The sequence below is a fragment of the Sarcophilus harrisii genome, chromosome X (assembly GCF_902635505.1).
Source record: "Sarcophilus harrisii chromosome X, mSarHar1.11, whole genome shotgun sequence".
Classification (NCBI taxonomy): Eukaryota; Metazoa; Chordata; class Mammalia; order Dasyuromorphia; family Dasyuridae; genus Sarcophilus; species Sarcophilus harrisii.
Genome location: NC_045432.1, coordinates 26,367,791 through 26,388,518, shown reverse-complemented (window position 1 = coordinate 26,388,518; position 20,728 = coordinate 26,367,791). Strand labels below are relative to the sequence as shown.

At 44.1% G+C, this 20,728-nt stretch overlaps 1 protein-coding gene across 2 annotated transcripts in view; it reads left to right on the top strand.

The window, feature by feature from the left end:
* The window catches only part of TMEM255A (transmembrane protein 255A), a 90,992-nt gene that overhangs the window by 17,308 nt on the left and 52,956 nt on the right, over positions 1-20,728 (top strand). For both annotated transcript variants that reach the window (XM_031944890.1, XM_031944891.1), the window contains exon 2: positions 7,619-7,761. In XM_031944890.1, the coding sequence (XP_031800750.1) occupies positions 7,619-7,761 (143 nt within the window). The remainder of the gene's footprint in view (positions 1-7,618; positions 7,762-20,728) is intronic.

The following is a 20,728-nucleotide window of genomic DNA, read 5'->3' as shown; positions in this document are numbered from 1 at the left end:
CACTCTTTCTGTTATTGTTTGCTTGCATTTTTGTTTTTCTTCCCAGGTTATTTTTACCTTCTTTCTAAATTCGATCTTTCTTGTGCAACAAGATAATTGTATAAATATGTATATATATATATAAATATATTAAAGTATATGTTATATATATATGGTTTATATACATATATATATATGTATGCATATATACATGTATATAAAACATATACTTTAACATATTTAACATGTTTGGGACTGCCTGCCATCTAAGGGAGGGGGTGGAGGGAAGGAGGGAAAAAGTTGGAACAGAAGTTTGTGCAAGGGTCAATGTTGAAAAATTACCCATGCATATGTTCTTATATAAAAAGCTATAATAATAAAAAAAGAATAGGTTCTGCCAGACTAACCTCATTTTCTTTTTTGACAGGATTATTGAAATAGTAGGGGGGGAGAATGTTGTGGATGTGGTTGACTTTGATTTTAGCAAAGCTTTTTCATCAAGTTTTTTAGTCTACTGGTCAAAAAGGATTTATTAAGCACTTGAAATATGGCTAGTCTTGTGCTAAGTCTTTATAGTTATTGCATTTGGGCCTCCTGGCAACCTAGGGAAGGTAGGTGGTATTATTATCCCCATTTTACAAAAGAGGAAACTGAGGTAGGCAGAGGTCACACAACAAGTAAGTATTTGAACTCGAGTCTTTCTGATTCTAGGTTATTTTCTCCATTGTGCCACCTAGCAGCAGTATATAGTATGAAGGGAAGGCAATCTCAGGGAAGAAAGCAGTAAAGGGGAAGAAGGAAAGCATTTCAGGTACAGAGACAAGCAGTAGAAAGGCACTATACTAGAGTAGTGAAGAATAGCAAGGAAGCCAATGGAGATGGATCATAGAGTGTGGGGAAGGGGGTAAAATATAAGAAGACTAGAAGGGTCCGAAGGAGCAGGAAAGGAATTTTAAGCCAATAAGAAGATTTTTTTTAACAAAATTATCTCAGAGGTAATAGGGAGCCACAGAAATTTTTTGAGGAAGAGAAGGATCTGCAGTTTATGAAAATCACTTTGGCAGCTCGGTGGAGAAGGGACTGGAGTAGGGAGATGTGGAGGCAGTCAGATCCATCCACAAACTGTTGCAGTAGCCGGGGTGAGAAGGCCCGGGCCAGGGTTGTACTTTCAGGGAAGAGGAGGAAGCATGTAAGAGAGATGTTTTGAAGGTAGAATGCTAAGACTAGATAACACAGCAAGTACGTAGGGTGAATGAGAACAAAGAATTGAAGATGATACCAAAGTTGCAAGCCCCAGTGACTGGGAGGATGCTGGTACCTTGTGGGAGAAAAACTCCTAAAAAAGAAAGGAAGAGGAAAGCTTGAAAGAGGGGAAGGTTAGGGACCCAGACAGTTCATTTTTTGGACACACTGAGTTTCAGAACAAGATCAAAATGTCCAAAAGGCAGTTGGTGACATAGTCAGGAGAAAGGCTAGCGCTGAATATAGAGATCGGAGAATCGTCTACATAAAGATGATTATGGAACTTATGGGAGCTGATGAGATCACTGAGACCGAGAGAAACAGAGAGGGGTGTGTGTGTGTGTGTGTGTGTGTGTGTGTGTGTGTGTGTATACACGTTTGTCTGAGAGAAGATTCTAGAATCTAGAGATGGCTTCATTAGGAGGGGCTCCCCCCCACTCTGAGGGAGCATCACATTCACATTTCCCATCTTCCACTGCTCCGGGGCATGATTTAAATCTCTCCCTAGTAATTTCAATGTGTGGGTGTGATGCAATTCTATTGTCCCCTAGTTATTCCCATCAATTGAATTTTCCACAAGCTAATTTTTGACCAGCTTGGGGGAGGCAGCATCTGTGGTAGAGAAGGAAATGGAAATCAATGAACCAACAACCAGTCAATAGGCATTTAATATAGTAATAATTGTTGTTGTTCAGTTGTGTCCGACTCCTCGTGACCCTCTTTGGGGTTTTCTTGGCAGAGATACCGGAATGGTTTGCCCATTTCCTTCTCCAGCTCGTTTTACAGATGAGGAAGCAGAGGCAGTAAAGTGACTTGCCCAGGGTCACACAGCTAATGTCTGAGGTCAGATTTGAACTCCTGACTCCAGGCCAGATATACCATCTACTGCAGCACCACCTAGTTGCCTAAAATAGTAACAGCAAACTCCAATCCTGGCAAACAGGGTAAGGGACTTAACAAAGGTCACAGAGCTAGTAAGTGGTGGTGGTGGGGGGTCAGATTTTAATTCAGGTTGTCCTGATTATAGGACCAGCGCTCTATGCACGATGTCGCCTAGCTGTCCCTATTTGTTAAGCACCTACAGCATGCAAGGCACTTGTGCTGAGTAATAGGGATACAGAAACAAAAGGGAACTAGTCCCTGCCCTCAAGAAGCCTACGTTCTCTAGGGGAGACAACATGTATGTGTGTGTATAATATGTGTACATATGGTACATGTACTATAGATAGAAGGTATTTGGGGCAGAGGCAGGGTAGTTACAGGAAGGAGAATTAGGAAAGGCTGCTGGAAGAAAAGCAGGAACTTTTAAGAGGGGAGGTGAGGAGGGGGAGGGTGAGGAAGGGGAAGTGAGGAAGGGGAGGTGAGGAGGGGCAGGTGAGGAGAGGGAGTGTTCTATATGGGGAGGGGTCCAAAGTCAGAGACTAGTGTGTGGAAGAACAAATATGCCTGTGGATCTGAATGATACAGTTTGTAGAGGGGAATGATATCTAACATGGTGGGAAAGGGCAGCCAGGTGGCGCTGCAATGGATAAAGCACCAGTTCTGGAGTCAGGAGGATCTGAGTTCAGATCCAGACACCTACTAACTATGTCACCCTGAACAAGTCACTTTACCCTGTTTGCTTCCAAAAGAAAAAGAATGCTGGAAAGGTAGGAAGGGGCCAGGTCGAGAAAAGCTCTAAACGGCTTTCTCGTTTGACCCCATGTGTGCATGAGGACCTTGCCGAATTAGGAGAATCTTGAGGAAAGTTGGCACTGATTTCAGGTAAGTGGACTTAGCAAAGCCCTGCACAAAAGAGATCCAGGTCTCCTCACTGGTTTCATAGAAGGCAGTGCCAGAAGTGCCCAATTGAATTACAGGACCCGAGTTCCAGTGCTGACTGTGGCTTGTTCCCTGTGTAAGGTCCCCGGTCGAGTTTCCTCTCTCGGCATCCCCAAGGGCCCTTTCGGTTCTGAATCTCAGATTCTGTCCCGGCTCCTTCATTTTGTAATGGTGGGAGCTGAGACCCAGACTTTGGGTTACAAAGAATGAATGTTGTTTTCCTCTTCCTCCTTGGAGCAAGAATGTTTCTCCTCCATAGCACCTTGTCTACATGTGCGTTATAACTGTCACAGATGCTCGTGTTATGTGAGGATACAGTTGGCAAAGGTAAGTAGTTATCGACATCATTTTACAAATGAAGCAGTTAAGGCTAAAATCAAATGACTGACCCCAGGTCACTTGGCTAGGAAGCAGCATGTAAATTAGCATTCTGTTTGCTATGTGTTAAAAGTCTTATTTGTTATAGTTTTTTTAAAGAGTCTACCTAAGTCAGAAGACCCAAGTTCCACTTTTACACATGCCCAGCTGGGTGATCTTGGGCAAGTCTCTACCTCTGAGTGCCCAGGGCAACTTTATAAGAGTATGAGTTATAGATGTAACAGGAATTCTCTCTCCTTTTTTTTTAACAATAGGATTTCTTTTTTTGTTTGTTTGTTTGTTCATTTTTTGTTGTTGGTTTTTTTTGTTGTTGTTGAGGCAACTGGGGTTAAGTGACTTGCTCAGGGTCACATAGCTAGGGAAGTGTTAAGTGTCTGAGACTCAGGTCTCCTGACTTCAGGGCTGGTGCTGTAACCACTGCGCCCACAATGTAACATGTAACATAGCTGCCCACAATAGAATTTCTTATTGTGGGGCCCATGAACTTGGTTCTTGTTTTTAAAAGATTTTTATAAATGAAAATAATATTTCATTTTATGCATTTTAAAATCTTATTCGAAAATGGGCTTTTTCAGATTTCCAAAGGGATCTAAGCCAAAGGTTAAAAACCCTCGAGATAGAGGGAGATTCCATACTGGGACCTCCCAACAGTAATAAAATCATAGGAGAACCATAGACCTACCTCCCTGGGTTTGAGATAGAGTGGCTGGGAAGCCAGGCAGCTTTGCAGAACTCCTTCTAAATGGCAGCCAAAGGGGTGATTGTGTTTAGCCCAGGTGACTCCGTCACAATGGACTGTGTGCACTTCAAGTCTGAGTCACCATCTGGGACAATGGACACTTGAATTGTGGGGGGGGGGGGGCAGACCCTGCTTGGCAGGTGTGGCCAGTGGGCTCAATTGTGTTCAAGTGAGGACACTGCATGGGGCTGTCTCCAGCGGAGGTTGTGCCTGGGACCTGGGGAGACCTTGCAAGTTCTAAGATACAAGCCAGGGAGCTGCCTTTAATCGCTTCCTGACCCTCCCCCACTACTTCCCCCTTCTGGTGCCCAGCTCTGCTGCTTTATTCCATTTGGGTGGTATGGGAGAGTGAGGGAGGACCCAGGCTCCCAGAGGATAGAGTGAGGGAATTAGCATTGATGTCTAGAAGATTTGGGTGTAGGACCTGCCTCTTGACACATTTGGTGTTCCTGTGTAAGTCATTTAACCTCAGTGCCCCCTTGACAACTCAGACCACAATCTGATAAGGAGAGGGGAATTTCCACACCGGGAGTTCTTCAGACCAATGTATTTCTTCCCGTTTCCCCATAAAAAAAAATTGGGAGACTGAGCCATAACAACAACAAAACTTTTCCTCCGTTTTTAATTAAAGGAAGAGAGAATTGTCTGAAAGACCTCTTTTGTTCTGTGATAACCACAAAGCCTCCTATTCAAGATGGCTGGGCCTCTGAGGTTTCCTGAGGGCTTCGGGGCCTAGGGGAACTGCAGCTTCCTGAAGCCGCTGTCTGCAAGGCCTCCCAGAATGCCTTGGCTCTTGAATAATTGTATCAGTTTCCATTTCAGTAGCTTTAAGGATCCTCCTGACAACATGGAAGAAGGTGAAGAGAGAATGCAGGGACAGTTCTTGGGATCCCCTTTATTTTCTAGCAAATGCCCAAAAAAGTTAGATGACTTAGGGAGTCCAGATCCAGGCCTTCCACCTCGGAAAGCTGGGTTCTTCGATAAAACTTTAGTCATTCCTTTTTGGATTTGGGGCACGAGCCTCCCAGAGCAGAGGAGCCAGGTACCCTTATCGGCCAAGCCGCCCGGGAGCCCTGTTAAAAACGTTTGCTTCCTCAAACCAATTCTGGGCCTTCCCAATCTGCCATGGACCTCAAGGGTAGGGCTTTACTTCACTGTCTACCATATGTCATTCAGGCAAAAGCTTGGTCTTATTCCATGGGATCACAGTGTTGAAGTTGGATTCTGATGGGGCGGGATGGGGGGGCAGGTACTGGAGCTTTTAAAAATGAACTTGAAAAATCTATCTTGATCTCATCTGCATTTTAAGGCAGAACTATTTCTCAATCATCCCTGGGTATGGATGTGGAATAAAACTGAAAAACCACAACCTTGCCCACCCCCCCATCTGTGGGCTGATAACCTTAGAGCTCAGAGGACACTTGGTTCTTTCTCCACTTTTGTTTTTTCAACAAGAAATCCTTGACAATCATTTCATACAATATTTATCAGACACTAGCGTTAAGGAAATCATTTTCCCCTACGTACAGAAATACAGATGTTTTTTTCCACTGTGAAAATGATCAAAACAAGGACACTGGAAATTTGTGAAGTTGGTATATCAAAAGGGAATAAAAAAGTGGGTGGAAGGAGCAAAAACAAATCAGTGAACGGAATACTTCATTTGAAATCAGGAAATTACCAAAAAAAAAAAAAAAGAGAGAGAGAGAGAAAGAGAGAGAGAGAACCTTGGTACTGCGCCCTTTTAAAAAGTACATAACACAGTGTGACTTGGGAACCCTAAAGGCTAATGCTTAATGGAAGAAGAAAAATTAAGATCTAGAATTCCCAATTCAGGAAACTGACTGATGTTTTTCTAAAGATAATGTATAGGGGATTAGTCTCACAAGATTATAGATTGTCATTGTCACTGGATGTCACAGGAGGTGGCCACTGGTTAAAAAAAAAAAAGTTAATGATGCTAGAATTGGAAAACAATTTTGTGCTTACAAGATAATCTTTGTAAAGATCTATAAAAATCCTGAAATTTGAGGTAGGTATAATGTGGTATGGCTCTACTTTCTGAAAGCTCATCTTCCACCTCCTGATTCAATTCCCCTCTAAACCTGGGCTAAAACTCAGTGTCCTATAGCTAAATAAACATCTAAATGCCCCTCAAAAAATACACAACAAGCAAAACATCGTTTTTATTTTAGAATAAGATGCTCAGTTTTAACTATTGGCCCCTGCTAGCACTCTCTGAGTTCACGCATTTATAGAGGACATATCAGAAGCAGTTACAGACAAAGAAAACCAGTAACTGCCTCTCTTCCGATTTACGCCAAGGAGAATATTTCCTAATCTCTTACTCCTCCCTCAAAATATCCTTGTGGGCTAGAGGTTACCCTCTTCAAGGCCAGATTTGGAGATCCAAGTAGGAAGCGCTACAGAGGGTGCCTTACTTAGCTGAAACTAAATTCAAAATTGGTCATGAAGGGCCGAAGAAGGCTCTACGTACATTGGGAGAGAGACTATCATTGGAGATGGAATCGTAGGGGCCTTGTAAGCTCCAGAGCCAGGTCTGAAACTATTAACATGGAATACCACCACCAATGAGCATATATCATGTGCCTAAAAACCACTTTACTAAGTGATATAATATAACTTTTCTTTTTCTGTTAAAGCTTTTTATTTTCAAAACATGCAAGGATACTTTTTCACCATTGACCTTTGCAAAACCTTGTGTTCCAGTTCCCCCCCCCCTTTCTTCCCATCCCCTCTCCTAGATGGCAAGTAATCCAATATATATTAAACAAGGTAAAAATATATGCAAGTCTAATATAGGCATATATATTTATACAATTATATGATATAACTTTTCTAGGTTGCCAAAAGTATAAAATCTTTCTGTTTAAATATAATTGGTATGAGCTTGGCCTCAAAGGAAAGAAAGACATGATCCCCTTCCCTCCTTTGTAGAAGGTGGGGACTCTTGAATGTGGAACATTGCATACACTGTCAGTCTCACTGGTGATATAGTGGTTAGTTTTGCTCTCCTTTTTTCCCCTCTTTTCATTTTTTAATTCTTTTTCACATCAGAGATAGCATAGATAGAGACCATGAAAACGTGATTCTTGTCTCTGACACTAATCTCTTTGAAGACTAGACAGTGCCAAAAAGGAGCCAACCTGCATTGGAAGAGGGAGTTCCATCTCCTGATGAAATCATGGGTCTCATCCTGTCTATCTTACAAAAGATAGCTATTGGGGAATGACATCTTCAGAAATAAAGGTGATATAGAAACAGAAGCTATCAATAAAAAGAATATACACACATTGGTAGATGACTCAGTCCCGGCCCGCATTTGGTGATCATTTTGACAGGTGGCCAAACGAAGCCCACATCGGACCCTCGGCCTCATCTCAGAAGCCACGCCGGACCTGGATGCTGTAAACAAAGTGTTTGTCTGTGTCTTTTTAGGGACCTTCAACCGAAGGAAACGGAACTCCCTCTATGTCACGGTGACGCTGCTCATTGTGTCGGTGCTGATCCTGACTGTGGGTCTGGCAGCCACCACCAGAACCCAGAATGTGACTGTTGGAGGGTATTACCCCGGAGTTATCGTAAGTACAGAGCTTTGAGCTAGTAAGCGAATGCCTCTGTCGCTCGCCAATTATGGTGTCTCGCATCCCTCAGCGAAAAGTTTCAGTCGGGCACGGGGTTGCACATCAAGTAGTCCGACATCTTCATTTAAAAGATGCAGAGACCTGGGAGATGACTAAAAACCATTACATTAAATTCCCAATCCCTATATTTATGCACACATGCATTTTTGATTTCCTTCACAAGCTAATTGTACAATAATTCAGAGTCTGATTCTTTTTGTACAGCAAAATAATGTTTTGGTCATGTATACTTATTGTGTATCTAAGTTATATTTTAATATATTTAACATCTACTGGTCATCCTGCCATCTAGGGGAGAGGGTGGGGGGGGGGTAAAGAGGTGAAAAATTGGAACAAGAGGTTTGGCAATTGTTAATGCTGTAAAGTTACCCATGTATATATCCTGTAAATAAAAGGCTATTAAATAAAAAAAATAAAATAAAATAAAAAAATAAATAAAAGATGCAGAGACTCAGGCCCAGAGAGGGGATGCAAGCTATTCCAAATCACACAGCAGTGTTGAAAGGAAGCCCCCTGACTATCAGCCTGGAATTCCTTAGTTTGTACTGTGACTGGCTTTGAAGATGGTAGGGCTTGTATCGTTCAATGGAGATGGCACACTTCTATGGGCTTGAATCATTTTACTCTTTCCAAAAGAGAAAAATGGGAGAATTCTGTGGACAGCCTCAAAGGCTGGTACCAAATCCCCCTTTCCATGCCATGGCCTGCCATCGGAGGGAGGTGTTAATGAGAAAAATGGAAACCAAAAAGGGTTCAATCTTCTGCACCTAGTAAACAAGAAGGCATCTTGCCTAGTGAATGGAATTAGGGAGATTTGGGTTCATATTCCACTTCTTAGCCTCCATTTCCTTTTTTGCAAAGTGGGAAATATAATACCTGAAAGGCCTCCCTCATTTGGAGAGGTGAATCTCTAAGACCCTTAAGTGTGGAACAGGCAGATTTTGCCTAAATAGATGGAATCTCTTCACTGGGATGATTTTTTTTGGTCTGTTATTGTTTGGTTCAGTTGTTTTCAATCATGTCTGACTTTTTGTGACTCTGAAGTTTTTTTGGCAGAGATACTGGAGCAGTTTATATTTGCTTCTCTGTTTTATAATGAGGAACTCAGACAAACAGGATTAAGTGACTGACTGGTCTAGGGTCACACAGCTAATAAATGCCTGAAGCAGGATTTGAACTCAGGAAGAAGATTCTATCCACTGCAGTGCTCTCTCTCTGTCTCTCTCTTTCTCTGTTTGTCTGTCTCTTTGTCTCTGTATCTGTCTCTCTCTCTCTATCTCTGTTTCTCTCTCTCTCTGTCTCTCTCTCTGTCTCTCTCTCTCTCTCTCTCTCTCTCTCTTTCTCTCTGTGTGTGTGTGTGTGTGTTTCTGTCTATCTCTATCTGTTTTTCTGTCTCGGTCTCTCTCTCCATCTCTCTCTTTTTCTCTGTCTCTCTGTCTGAATCTCACTTTTTCTCTGTCTCTCTCACTCTGTCTCCCCCTCCCCTTGCTGTTCAGTGAACCTGCTACTTCCCCTGGCACCATAGATGCTACTCGGGGAAACTGAGTCACACTCTCATTGGCCACTGACCTCATTTGCAGGCAAGGGACGTGGCCCTCATCTAAGAGCCTGGAGTGGGCCTTCTTGCTTCCCAGAGTTTAGGATGTAGAAGCCGGAAGGCACCTTAGGCCTTGGCATCCCTCCACATTTTCTTGGGTAGGGAACCAGCCCGGAAGGGTGAGGGGGCTCGCTGGAAGTCGTACAGCTGGTAAATGGCAGCCCCGGGACTCGAGGCTCAGGCCTCTGACTCAGCTCCTCGGGCTCCTTCTGCCACATCATGAATCTACACCAAACAATTCACTATTTAATTATATGTTGTTTGATATTGTTTGCTAATTGCCTCTTAGTCTCACCCCAACTCAATTGAAATTTGGGACGTTTCTGTATAAATAAGACGGGAATGAAGTAATCAGACTCTTATTAAACTCCTCCACACCAGGAAGGATGGATTTCTCCTCGAATGCTTCCCCTTCCTCCTCTGCCAGTGCCAAGCCCACCCTGGGCACACAGAGCGAAGCTCTCGAGCCGGAGGACCCTTAGAGACCATCTGGTCTGTTCCCTTCTTTTTACACGGGGGGAAACTGAGGCTCAGGGAGGGGAAGAAACAAGGTCAGACATAGGCGTCTAGATTCAGAACTAAGAGGGCCCTCAGAGGCCTAGATCTGGTCTAATCCTTTCATTTTACAGAGGGGGAAACTGAGACCTTATTGCATTGAATGACTTGTCCAGGGTTATACAGACTCCCAGGTTTAAAGCTGGAAGACCCTTTGGAGGCCCTTGAGTCCAAGAAATGGCAGGCCACTGGAGTGAAATGATCCTTCCAAGCTCATACAGGTACTAAGTGACAGAGACAGGTTTTGAACCCACGTCTTTTGACCTCAGAGGCTTCAGAAGCCATCTGTCACATGGAACCATGCATACTGTTGGCTTCAACATAGGGTGCTCTCCTAAAATGAGAGCTTTCTGGAAACAGAGAGAGAGGGGGGTATGGATGGACAAAGAAGGTTATGATATGATCCTCCTATCCCTGGAGAGATGGAGCGGACAGGGTACCGGCTGTGGGACCAAAACATTTCCCTCCCGAAGCCTCAGTTTTCTCCTCTGTAAAATGGGAATCCCAATACCTGGAGTCTCTACCTTAAAGTATTGTTGTGAGGGGTCAATGAGATAGCACAGATAAAACCCTTGGCAAGCATGATTAAGTAGGTAAGGATGAGGATGGAGACGGGCCTGTGATTTCATTGGCTTAGAGAAGATAGTCCCACTACCGATGCAGGTTGGTACCATCTCTTCAACTTAAAAGTTTTCATACAGGCAGAAAAGTATGGAGTTTAGAATCAGGAAGACCTGAGTTCAAATCCAGCTTTTTATTGACCTTGGGCTTCTTGAAAGCCCTTACCAGAGGCAGCAGAATGGGGGTATAAGGAGAGATGCAGGGTGGGAGATGGGAAATAGAAGCAGCAAAGGATCATGGATTCCCAGATCTAGAACTGAGAGAAACCTCAGAGCCCATGTAGTCCAATCCCCTTTCTTTACAGGGAGGAAACTGAGGCCCAGGAAGGGGAAGAACCTTGTCCAAGGTCAAAGCTAGGATCTTTGAGCTAGAAGGGACATCCAAGTCATAGAGTCCAACCACTTCCTTTTAGAAATGAAGGAACTAAGGCTCTTGGGATGTAATATGCCTTGCCCAAAATTACACCGCTGGTATTAGAGGTTGAACCAGGTCCTCTGACCCCAAATCTAGATGTTCTCCTAAGACATTGATACTTTTAAAAAGATGAGATGAGGGGGCAGCTAGGTGGCGCTCTAGTGGTTAGAGGACCTGCCCTGGAGTCAGGAGAACCTGAGTTCAAATGCTGCCTCAGACACTTAACAAATTTCCAGGGCAATTCACTTAACCCAAATTGCCTCAAAAAAATAAAACAAACAAAGGTGAGATGATATACGTGGCTCTCTTTGCACAGGGGGAACCTCTGTCATTTTGGGTGATTGCGTTGAATCGTTTTGCTGAACTGGCTTTCATTTTTTTATTCTTTGTTACAAAAGCTGGCTGGCCGGGGAGGCGAGGGAGGACGGAGATATTTGGAAATGAAGATAACGTATGAACAAAAGCTTTTAATTAAAATTGAGAATTTGTTTAAAGTCCGTGCTTTGGGGAAGGAAGCCTCGTGACTGTACCGACCTTTGTTGCTCTCGTCTAGAGACGGTAGGTCTAGCCAGGGTCCGAGAGAGGCTTTGTTGGCCCGGGTCCTAGGCTAGTCCTGCTGTAGCCACAGCTGGCTGCCGTTGCTGCCAGTCGGGGCTCCCCGCTTCTCCCCCTGCAAACAGGCAGCCGCGTGTGTATGTACCTGCGTGGTGGCCTCTGCTAGAGGCCTGACGTAAATGCTTAGCCCGTTCTCTTCCTGTGGTGAGGCAAGAACTCTACTCCTCAGCAGAATTGGTTTTTATTTTTAAACCCAAAGAAGATTGAAGTAAGCGCCCGTTTCCGATGGGTATTCCGGTGACTTGAAAATGCAGTTTGTCAGATCTGCCCTGGACACCTTGCTTTACGAAAACGTTTCTGGCTAATGTGTACTAGAAAGGGCCTCGAATCAAGAACCTAAAGGTTGGCTTCTAGTCAGAGCTCTGTGACTTTGAATTAGTCATTGTCCTCCTTGCCTTGGGAAAATGAGGAGATCGGCCTCAGATCCTGCCAGCAATGGCGTTCGGTATAGGGGCTCACCTCCCTGAAACTGGAAGGACCCAACGCCTTCATTTTACAGATGAGTGACATCAAGCACTTTGTTCAAGGTCACACAGGACATAAGTGATAGAGTTGAGCTAGGATTCAAACCCAGGTTATATGCAGGAAGGTTATATTCTGAGAAGGGAGGACCAGGAGAAAGGGGTGAAAGTTTCAAAGGGGCCGATTTAAGCTTTTTCTAACCATGAGAAGTATCCCCAAATGGGCTGAGATGCTGGGTTCCCCTCCTTGGGAGGTCTTCAGGTACAGCTGGATGCCCCCTTGGTTAGGTATATTATAATATTATATTATTATATAATATTAATATATCATATATTATACTAATATATTATTATATTATGTTATATGTGATATCTAATATATTATATGTGTAATATAATATATAATAAATTTTTCAGGTGTACATTGGACTAAATTAGGGGGTTGTAATTTAGGATCTGTAAATTTTTAAAAAAATGTTTTGACACTTGTATTTCAAAACAGTTGGTTTTCTTTATGATCAACCATATGAATTTTATGTGATGCTTTTAAAACTGATTCCGAGAAGGGATTGTGCCCACAAAGCCACTGAGGAGTCCCCGGTCTAGATGGTCACTGAGAAGCCTTCTACCATTCAGATTCCGTGAGACTTTGATAGCAAATCTAATCCTCTTGCTCCCATCTCAAACCAAAAGGTGGGATTCAAAATCTCAGATGAATGAGGTGACGGTATTTTTCATTTATTGTATCAAAAAGTGGATGTGTTCCCTTAATTGAGATGAAGGTATTTTTCATTTATCCTATCAAAAAGTGGATTTGTTCCTTTAACTGAGATGAAGGTGTTTTTCATTTATCGTATCAAAAATGGATTTGCTCCTTTAATGTTTTTTCTAGGTTAGGCAGAGGTGGTGGAGGAGGGGGTGGATGCAGATGATACCTGATTATTGTAGGGGAGTTTCTGTGGCTGACACTCGACCGGATGGTTCTGCTCCAGCAGACGTCCCAGACTACCTCTGCTTTTGTTTAGTATTTAATTAGGCAGGCCTGTCTTTGTTACCAATTAGGACTAATTTTACAGCTGTCTGACGGTTTGTGCTACATACCTACTATCCTGCTCTGCTCTACCCTAGGGACAGAGAAATAGGCTTGCGGGCTGAGTGAATGTTCAGCACGTGCAGAGCCAGTGAAAGGGGGAACAACAGGGAAGAAGCCACATCCTGGTAGACAGTGTGCCCTTGGTTCTAGATGTGTATTTGTCTTTCTCCTCTTGTTAGATTAGAAGTACCTTGAGGTCAAGGCTTGTATCCGATCTATCTTTGATCCCCAGCCCAGAGTCCCTGTCACAGAACCTTGGAGGATCTCAGAAGTCGTGGTATAGAGCAAAGCTTCTTAAAGTGTGGATTATGACTCCATATGGGGGGGGTCTCATAACTGAATGTAGGGTTTGTGAAATTACGATTTATTATCAGTAAATGTGTGATTTGTATACCTATTTTCTCTATCTATATACCGAGGATCGTGTGAAAATTTCTCAGGTGAAAAGGAGTTGCGAGTGGAAAAAGTTTAAGAAGTCCTGATATAGAGGAAACGGGGCTGGATTTGGAGGGAAGCATGAGTTCAGATCCAGTCTCATTTGCCCATGAGATCAGGGGCAAATACTTGAATTTGAGTCTCCATGGCCTATTTTAGGAAAGTTGAGGGTTGGTCTCAAAGGTCCCTGTCAGCAGTAAGTCTAGTCTGACCTCTCCCTAAAGGCAGAGTCCCCTCTGTAAGTTTCCGCTTGAAAGACCCCTCAGGGATGGCAGATTCACTTACCAAGACAGCTCATTTTCAAGTGTTTCTTGGGCATTCAAGTGGATTTGAATGATAGAAATTGCAAAAGAAAGTTCAGATGCAAAGAAGAAAACATCCATTTGAGGTTACAGATGAGAACCTCTTATAAAGTCCACTCTTTGGGGACATGCTTCCCACTTCCTGACCCTCTTTATTTAGGAAGGCCCAAGTATTGGCAATCTCATGTTCAGTTGATGGTTGTAATTTCCCTTCAACCCCAGGAGGCTCCTGGGGAGAATTCCAGTGTCTCTGAGATTTGCAGAGAACTATTCCCATTTAAGCCCCAGCTCTCCCTTTTGTACTGGTAGCCGCTCGCCTTGTTAGTCTAGGTCAGAGACTGGCAAACTACGGCCGACCTATATTTTAAAGAAATGTCATATTTTAAAATGTGAAAACGGTTCCTAGTTCACAGGAGCTACCAGAACAGGCAGCGGGCCGTTTTTGGACCCACTGGCCGTGGTTTGCTGACTCCTGTTCTAGGGAGAGGTAGTCAGTGTGAGTTGTCAAATTTGAAGCTCCCCCCACCCACTGAGGAAAAACTCTGCCTGTTTTCCTAATCAACTATATTTCAGTGAACCCTCGTCCCATCAGCATTTCATAATGGAGACAATCATATAAGATAGCCTTTACTCATGACCGAGGAAGTAAAAGGAATACAGTTTTAAAAATATGTAACTGTGTGTGTGTGTGTGTGTGTATACAAATGTATTATTTTATATATTATATATAATAATATGATATATTAAAATAAAAATTTTAATTTAATTATATTATTAAATTTAAATTTAATATTAAAATAATATATTATTATATATTATTTATATACATAATATTTCATAATACATAATACATATTTTTAAATTGCTCCATAAGCTTGGCATCCATAATCCCTTCCAAACCCAGGTCGCCCACAACCAATTTGTAGGCACTCAAACCCAGAAGTTCCATACACAGTTCAGATGCCTACACATAGTGGATTTAATAAAGTTATCCAGAGCTTCCTACTCATGGCTTAAGTATTCCTTGCTGGATTTCCTACTCATGGTTTCCTTGAGGGTCACATAGTATAGTCATGTGGGGGAACTTGGGACCTGGGAGCTAATGATCTGTCTCAGGCTCCTCCACAGTTCTAGTCCTGGGTATTTGGACTCTCCATTTCTCATTGGCTCCTACTTCTTGATGTCAGTAAGCTCACTGCTATACAGGCCCAGTCCTACCCAGTAACCAAAGAAGACATAGCCAATGTCCTCTCCAGTCTTTGCTCCTTCACTATTCTTGCCCTCCATCTACTATTGGGGGGAAGTTTACCTACTGGTCAGGCCTGCATCATTTCCACCATTACCACCATCCTTTCCACCCAATATTCAGCTCTCCTACTCTTCAACTCTTTTTATCGTGCCACATTTTAGGAAGGATTTTTAATAGCATTTTTTTTTCAATGACATATAAAAACAATGTTTAACATTCATTTAAAAAATTTCAAGTTCCACGTTATCTCCTCCCTCTCTCCTCCACCCCCTTCATAAGATAGTAAAGAATTTTGATATAGGTTATGTAATGTGCATGGTGCAAAACATATGTCCATCTTAGTTACATTATGAAAGGAAAAACGGGTCCAAATAAGCACGGAAAAAAATAAAGTAAAAAAAAACCTAGTATGCTTCTATCTGCATTCAGACTCCATAGTTCTTTCTCTGGGTGTGGATAGCATTTTCTATCATGAGTCATTTGGAATTTTCTTGGACTATTATATTACTGAAAGGAGCCAAATTTATCGTACTTGATCATCACACACTGTTGCTGTTACTTTGTACAATGTTGCTGTTACTGTATACAGTGTTTTCCTAGTTCTGCCCATTTCACTTTGTATCAGTTCCTGTAAGTCTTTCTAGGTTTCTCTGAAATCTGCCCACTTGTTTCTCATGGCATAATAGTATTCCATCACGATCATATACCATAACTTGTTCTGCCTTTGTCCAGTTGATGGGCATCCCTTCAATTTCTAGTTCTTTGGAAAGAGAGAAAAAGAGAGCTGCTATATTTTTGCACACATGGGTCCTTTTCTATTTGTACGATCTCTTTGGGATACAGAACTCGCAGTGGTATTGCTGGATCAAAGGGTATATTGCATCATGGGTATGGTTTTAGGAAGAATTTTGACAAGCTTGACAAAGCTAGGGGCTTTGTGAAAGGGCCTCGAGATCATGTTGTAGGAGGTTTAATGGAAGGACTTGGGACGGGTCAACCTAAAGAAGAGAGGGCCCATCTATAAGTATTAAAAGGTATTTGCTTTGTTCCTCTTGGCCCCAGAGGGTGGGAACTTGGTGCCGAAGGCTGGGAGTTGCGTTGGAGCATATTGAGGCTAGATGTCGGAAACCTATCCCAAGATGGGAACTGTTTCCTCGAGAGGTGATGGCTTCCTCTTCTTTGGAGGTCTTCAGGCAGAATCAGGCTAGCCACTCACGGGGGAAGCTGAAGAGAGGATTCTGGTTCAGAAACAGCCTCTGAGCTTCCTTCAGCCATCAATCTGGGATCCTAAGATCCCAAGAGACATCAGAATGTCATAGCCCGACATGTGGTGAAATTGGGGGGAAATAGAGTATTAAATATGAGATCAGTGGTTTTCTTTCATTTGGGCTCCTTTCAAGCTTGTGTAGTTACTGAGAAACTGAGGCAGACAGAACTTTGGATCTAGAAAGAAGACCTGGCTTCAAATGCCAGCTCCATTATTTACTACCTGTGTGATCTTAGCTAAGTCCCTTGTCTTCTTTAGGTCTCAGTTTCATCTTCTCCAGAAGGAGAGAACTGGTCTCTTAGGTTCCTTCCAGCTCTAGAATGAGCAGCCTCTGGCAAAACTCAGGCTCAGAGAGAGAGTCACATAGATGGACAGCAGGGACTCAGACCTCGTTTTTATTTGGGGGGAAGGGGAGGGCAAGAAGAAAGAGAGAAAGGTAAAAGTCCTAAGTAAATAGCTAGTCTTTTAAATTTTAAATGTAAAGGTTTTAAATTTAGATGTGTTGTACTAGGGGTGTTTTTCCTTAGATGGGGTAGAAGAGATTGGCAAGAGTTTGCCTTGGCGTGAAAATAGGTAAAGACTGATAATGGTTCCAAACAGGTTGAGCATGACCCTTGCCTTTTGGACTTTGGGGAACTGAGATGGGGGAGGGGGTTGCCAGGTATGACACCCAATACTTTCTCAGATTCTGCAGACATGTTTGTTCACTCCCTTCACCCCCCACCCTGGTGCCTATTCCAGCTCCCTCTTTCTCCAAAGGAATACAACTTACTCCCACCCCCCAAGAATGGATTTTTCCAAACTTGCGTCTGCTCCATTTTCCTGCCTTATTTGGCTCTCCTTTGAGTTAAGTTTCTGAGTCATTTGTCAAATTGCACACGTCCCAACCTGAAGAGAAAAGATTGTGATTGGACTGCTGCCACCAGACCAGCTGGACAGATTCCCAGGAGGCCAAGCCAGTGGGGGCAGCATCCAGTCTCAATCCCTACTCTTGTTCTCTTTCCCCACTTTGGGGGTAGCATCTATGTGCTCAATCCCCCCTTCTTATTCTCTTTCCCCACTTTGGGGGCAGCATCTATGGGCTCAGTCTCCACTCTTTTTCTCTTCCCCCACTTTGGGGGCAGCATCTATGGGCTCAATTCCGACCCTTGTTTTCTTTCCCCACTTTGGGGGCAGCATCTACAGCCCAGTCTTCCACTCTTGTTCTCTTTCCCCACTTTGGGGGCAGCATCTATGGGCTCAATCCCTACTCTTGTTCTCTTTCCCCACTTTGGGGGCAGCGTCTACAGCCCAGTCTTCCACTCTTGTTCTCTTTTCCCACTTTGGGGGCAGCGTCTACAGCCCAGTCTTCCACTCTTGTTCTCTTTCCCCACTTTGGGGGCAGCATCTACGGGCTCAGTCTTCCACACTTTCTCTTTCCCCACTTTGGGGGCAGCATCTATGTGCTCAATCTTCCACTCTTGTTCTCTTTCCCCACTTTGGGGGCAGCATCTATGGGCAAAATCCCCACTCTTGTTCTCTTTCCCCACTTTGGGGGCAGCATCTACAGGCTCAATCTTCCACACTTGTTCTCTTTCCCCAATTTGGGGGCAGCGTCTACAGCCCAGTCTTCCACTCTTGTTCTCTTTCCCCACTTTGGGGGCAGCATCTACAGCTCAGTCTTCCACTCTTGTTCTCTTTCCCCACTTTGGGGGCAGCATCTATGGGCTCAATCTTCCACTCTTGTTCTCTTTCCCCACTTTGGGGGCAGCATCTTCAGGCTCAATCTTCCACACTTGTTCTCTTTTCCCAATTTGGGGGCAGCGTCTACAGCTCAGTCTTCCACTCTTGTTCTCTTTCCCCACTTTGGGGGCAGCATCTATGGGCTCAATCTTCCACTCTTGTTCTCTTTCCCCACTTTGGGGGCAGCATCTATGGGCTCAATCTTCCACTCTTGTTCTCTTTCCCCACTTTGGGGGCAGCATCTACAGGCTCAATCTTCCACTCTTGTTCTCTTTCCCCAATTTGGGGGCAGCGTCTACAGCTCAGTCTTCCACTCTTGTTCTCTTTCCCCAATTTGGGGGCAGTGTCTACAGCTCAGTCTTCCACTCTTGTTCTCTTTCCCCACTTTGGGGGCAGCATCTATGGGCAAAATCCCCACTCTTGTTCTCTTTCCCCAATTTGGGGGCAGTGTCTACAGCTCAGTCTTCCACTCTTGTTCTCTTTCCCCACTTTGGGGGCAGCATCTACAGGTTCAATCTTCCACACTTGTTCTCTTCCCCCACTTTGGGGGCAGCATCTACAGGCTCAATCTTCCACACTTGTTCTCTTTCCCCAATTTGGGGGCAGTGTCTACAGCTCAGTCTTCCACTCTTGTTGTCTTTCCCCACTTTGGGGGCAGCATCTATGGGCAAAATCCCCACTCTTGTTCTCTTCCCCCACTTTGGGGGCAGCATCTACAGGCTCAATCTTCCACTCTTGTTCTCTTTCCCCACTTTGGCGGCAGCTTCCACAGTCTCAATCACCCACTCTTGTTTTCTTTCCCCACTTTGGGGGCAGCATCAGTGTCTTCAATCCCCCCTTCTTTTTCTCTTTCCTCACTTTGGGGACAGCGTCCACAGTCTCAATCCCCACTCTTGTTCCCTTTCCCCACTTCGGGGGCAGCATCCATGGGCAAAATCTTCACTCTTGTTCTCTTCCCCCACTTACATGCTCAATCCCCACTCTTGTTCTTTTCCCCCTCTTTGGAGGCAGCATCTATGGGCTCAATCCCCCATTCTTGTTCTCTTTCCCCACTTTGAAAGAACAGACAGAGCCGATCCACTGTATTTGCCCAACCTCTTTAGAGAGATGTCTCTTTGGCCTCCAGGGGAGTCTGTGCAACAGAGATAAAGTACTCACAGGAAGAACATCTGTGGGCAAGGGTTGGAGGCCAAAGATATTGTGTCTGGATCCTATGGAAGCCTGTGGAGCCTGCGATATTTTCTCATTGGGGTCGGATTATCCAGTAGGAGAGGTCTATTAGGCCCTTGTCTATGCCTTCCCAACCCTAAAGTGCTGATAAAAAAAATTGTGCCTTTTTGGGGGAATGATAAGCTATTAATACACTTTGAGGGCCCACCAGAGGAAGGTCTCTCATCTCTCTATATTCCTCCCAAGGGCATTTCTGAGGATTTATTGTCCTTTTCCTGGCCTCGAAATTTTTTGTCATCAGTTCTGGAAATGAGATATTTCTCTCTGCGCAAGCCCAGCCCTTCAGTGAATGTAAATCAAGGCAAGGCTTGTTCGTCTGCAACTGGTGTGAAGATTAATTGGCCTCTTCTCACCATTTTTCCCCTTAATTTAATTTTCATCCTCTTCCGCAGTCCCATCAAGGCCAATCAGTCAGCTGTTGTTCTCAGCCACCCTGGCGGACTCAGCCCACTAATGGCAGAGATGATGGGGCACCGGCTGTCACGCCAACCACTTAGAGAAATTACTTTTCAGCATTTACCTGGTTGTTCCTGCTCGCCCCTGAGCGGGGGAGTGCCTTTTGTCTGGAAGTGAAGCTGAGGTGGAGGAAGGGGTGAATAAATGCGAACAGAGATTTTAGTGGGCTAACCACAAGTGCCGGCTGCTTGCAAAAAAGTCCTATCTTTTAAAAAAAAATAGGGGTGTTAAGGAGTGTGTTGGTTTGTAAAGTACTCCCTGGGGTTGATTGGCATGCCAGTTACCTCCAGGACTGCCCTTCCTTTCAAACACGTCCCAGAGTCGGGCAACCGGCCTATAAAAAGATCTCTTCCCAAAAGGGAGATTTGGGCTATAATTCTTGTCATTTACCTCATAACTGAGTCAAAAGCAAATATAGAGTGTGAGAAGGTCATAGGATCCTGGCTCTGGAGCTGGAAGGAAGCTCAGAGGCTACTGAATGCCCCCCCCCCATTTTACAGAAGAAGAAACTGAGAGCGGGTTAGTGATTTACCCAAGGTCTTACAGCAGAGATAGGTTCTGAACTTGTATTCTGTGACCCCCCCCCCCCAAGTTCATCAGTTTTGCTACTCTAGCACTGTAGCTGAGGAGATTCAAAAATAGGCAGTTATTCATTGAAGGTCACAGGATTGCAGATGATCAAGGCTGAAAGGGACCTCAGGGATCATCTAGTTTAGTCCCCTTCTTGTTGTTTGTCCTGCGTTCCCTAAGAGGACCATGACACCAGGGAAGGGATGCCATGCCACGCAAATGAATTGAATTGAGGGAGGGCTGAGCAAAGTCCCCTGCCTCACTTTCCCCTCCAGAGCCATCTGGCTCCAGTGATCATATAGAGATCAGGGCGACTC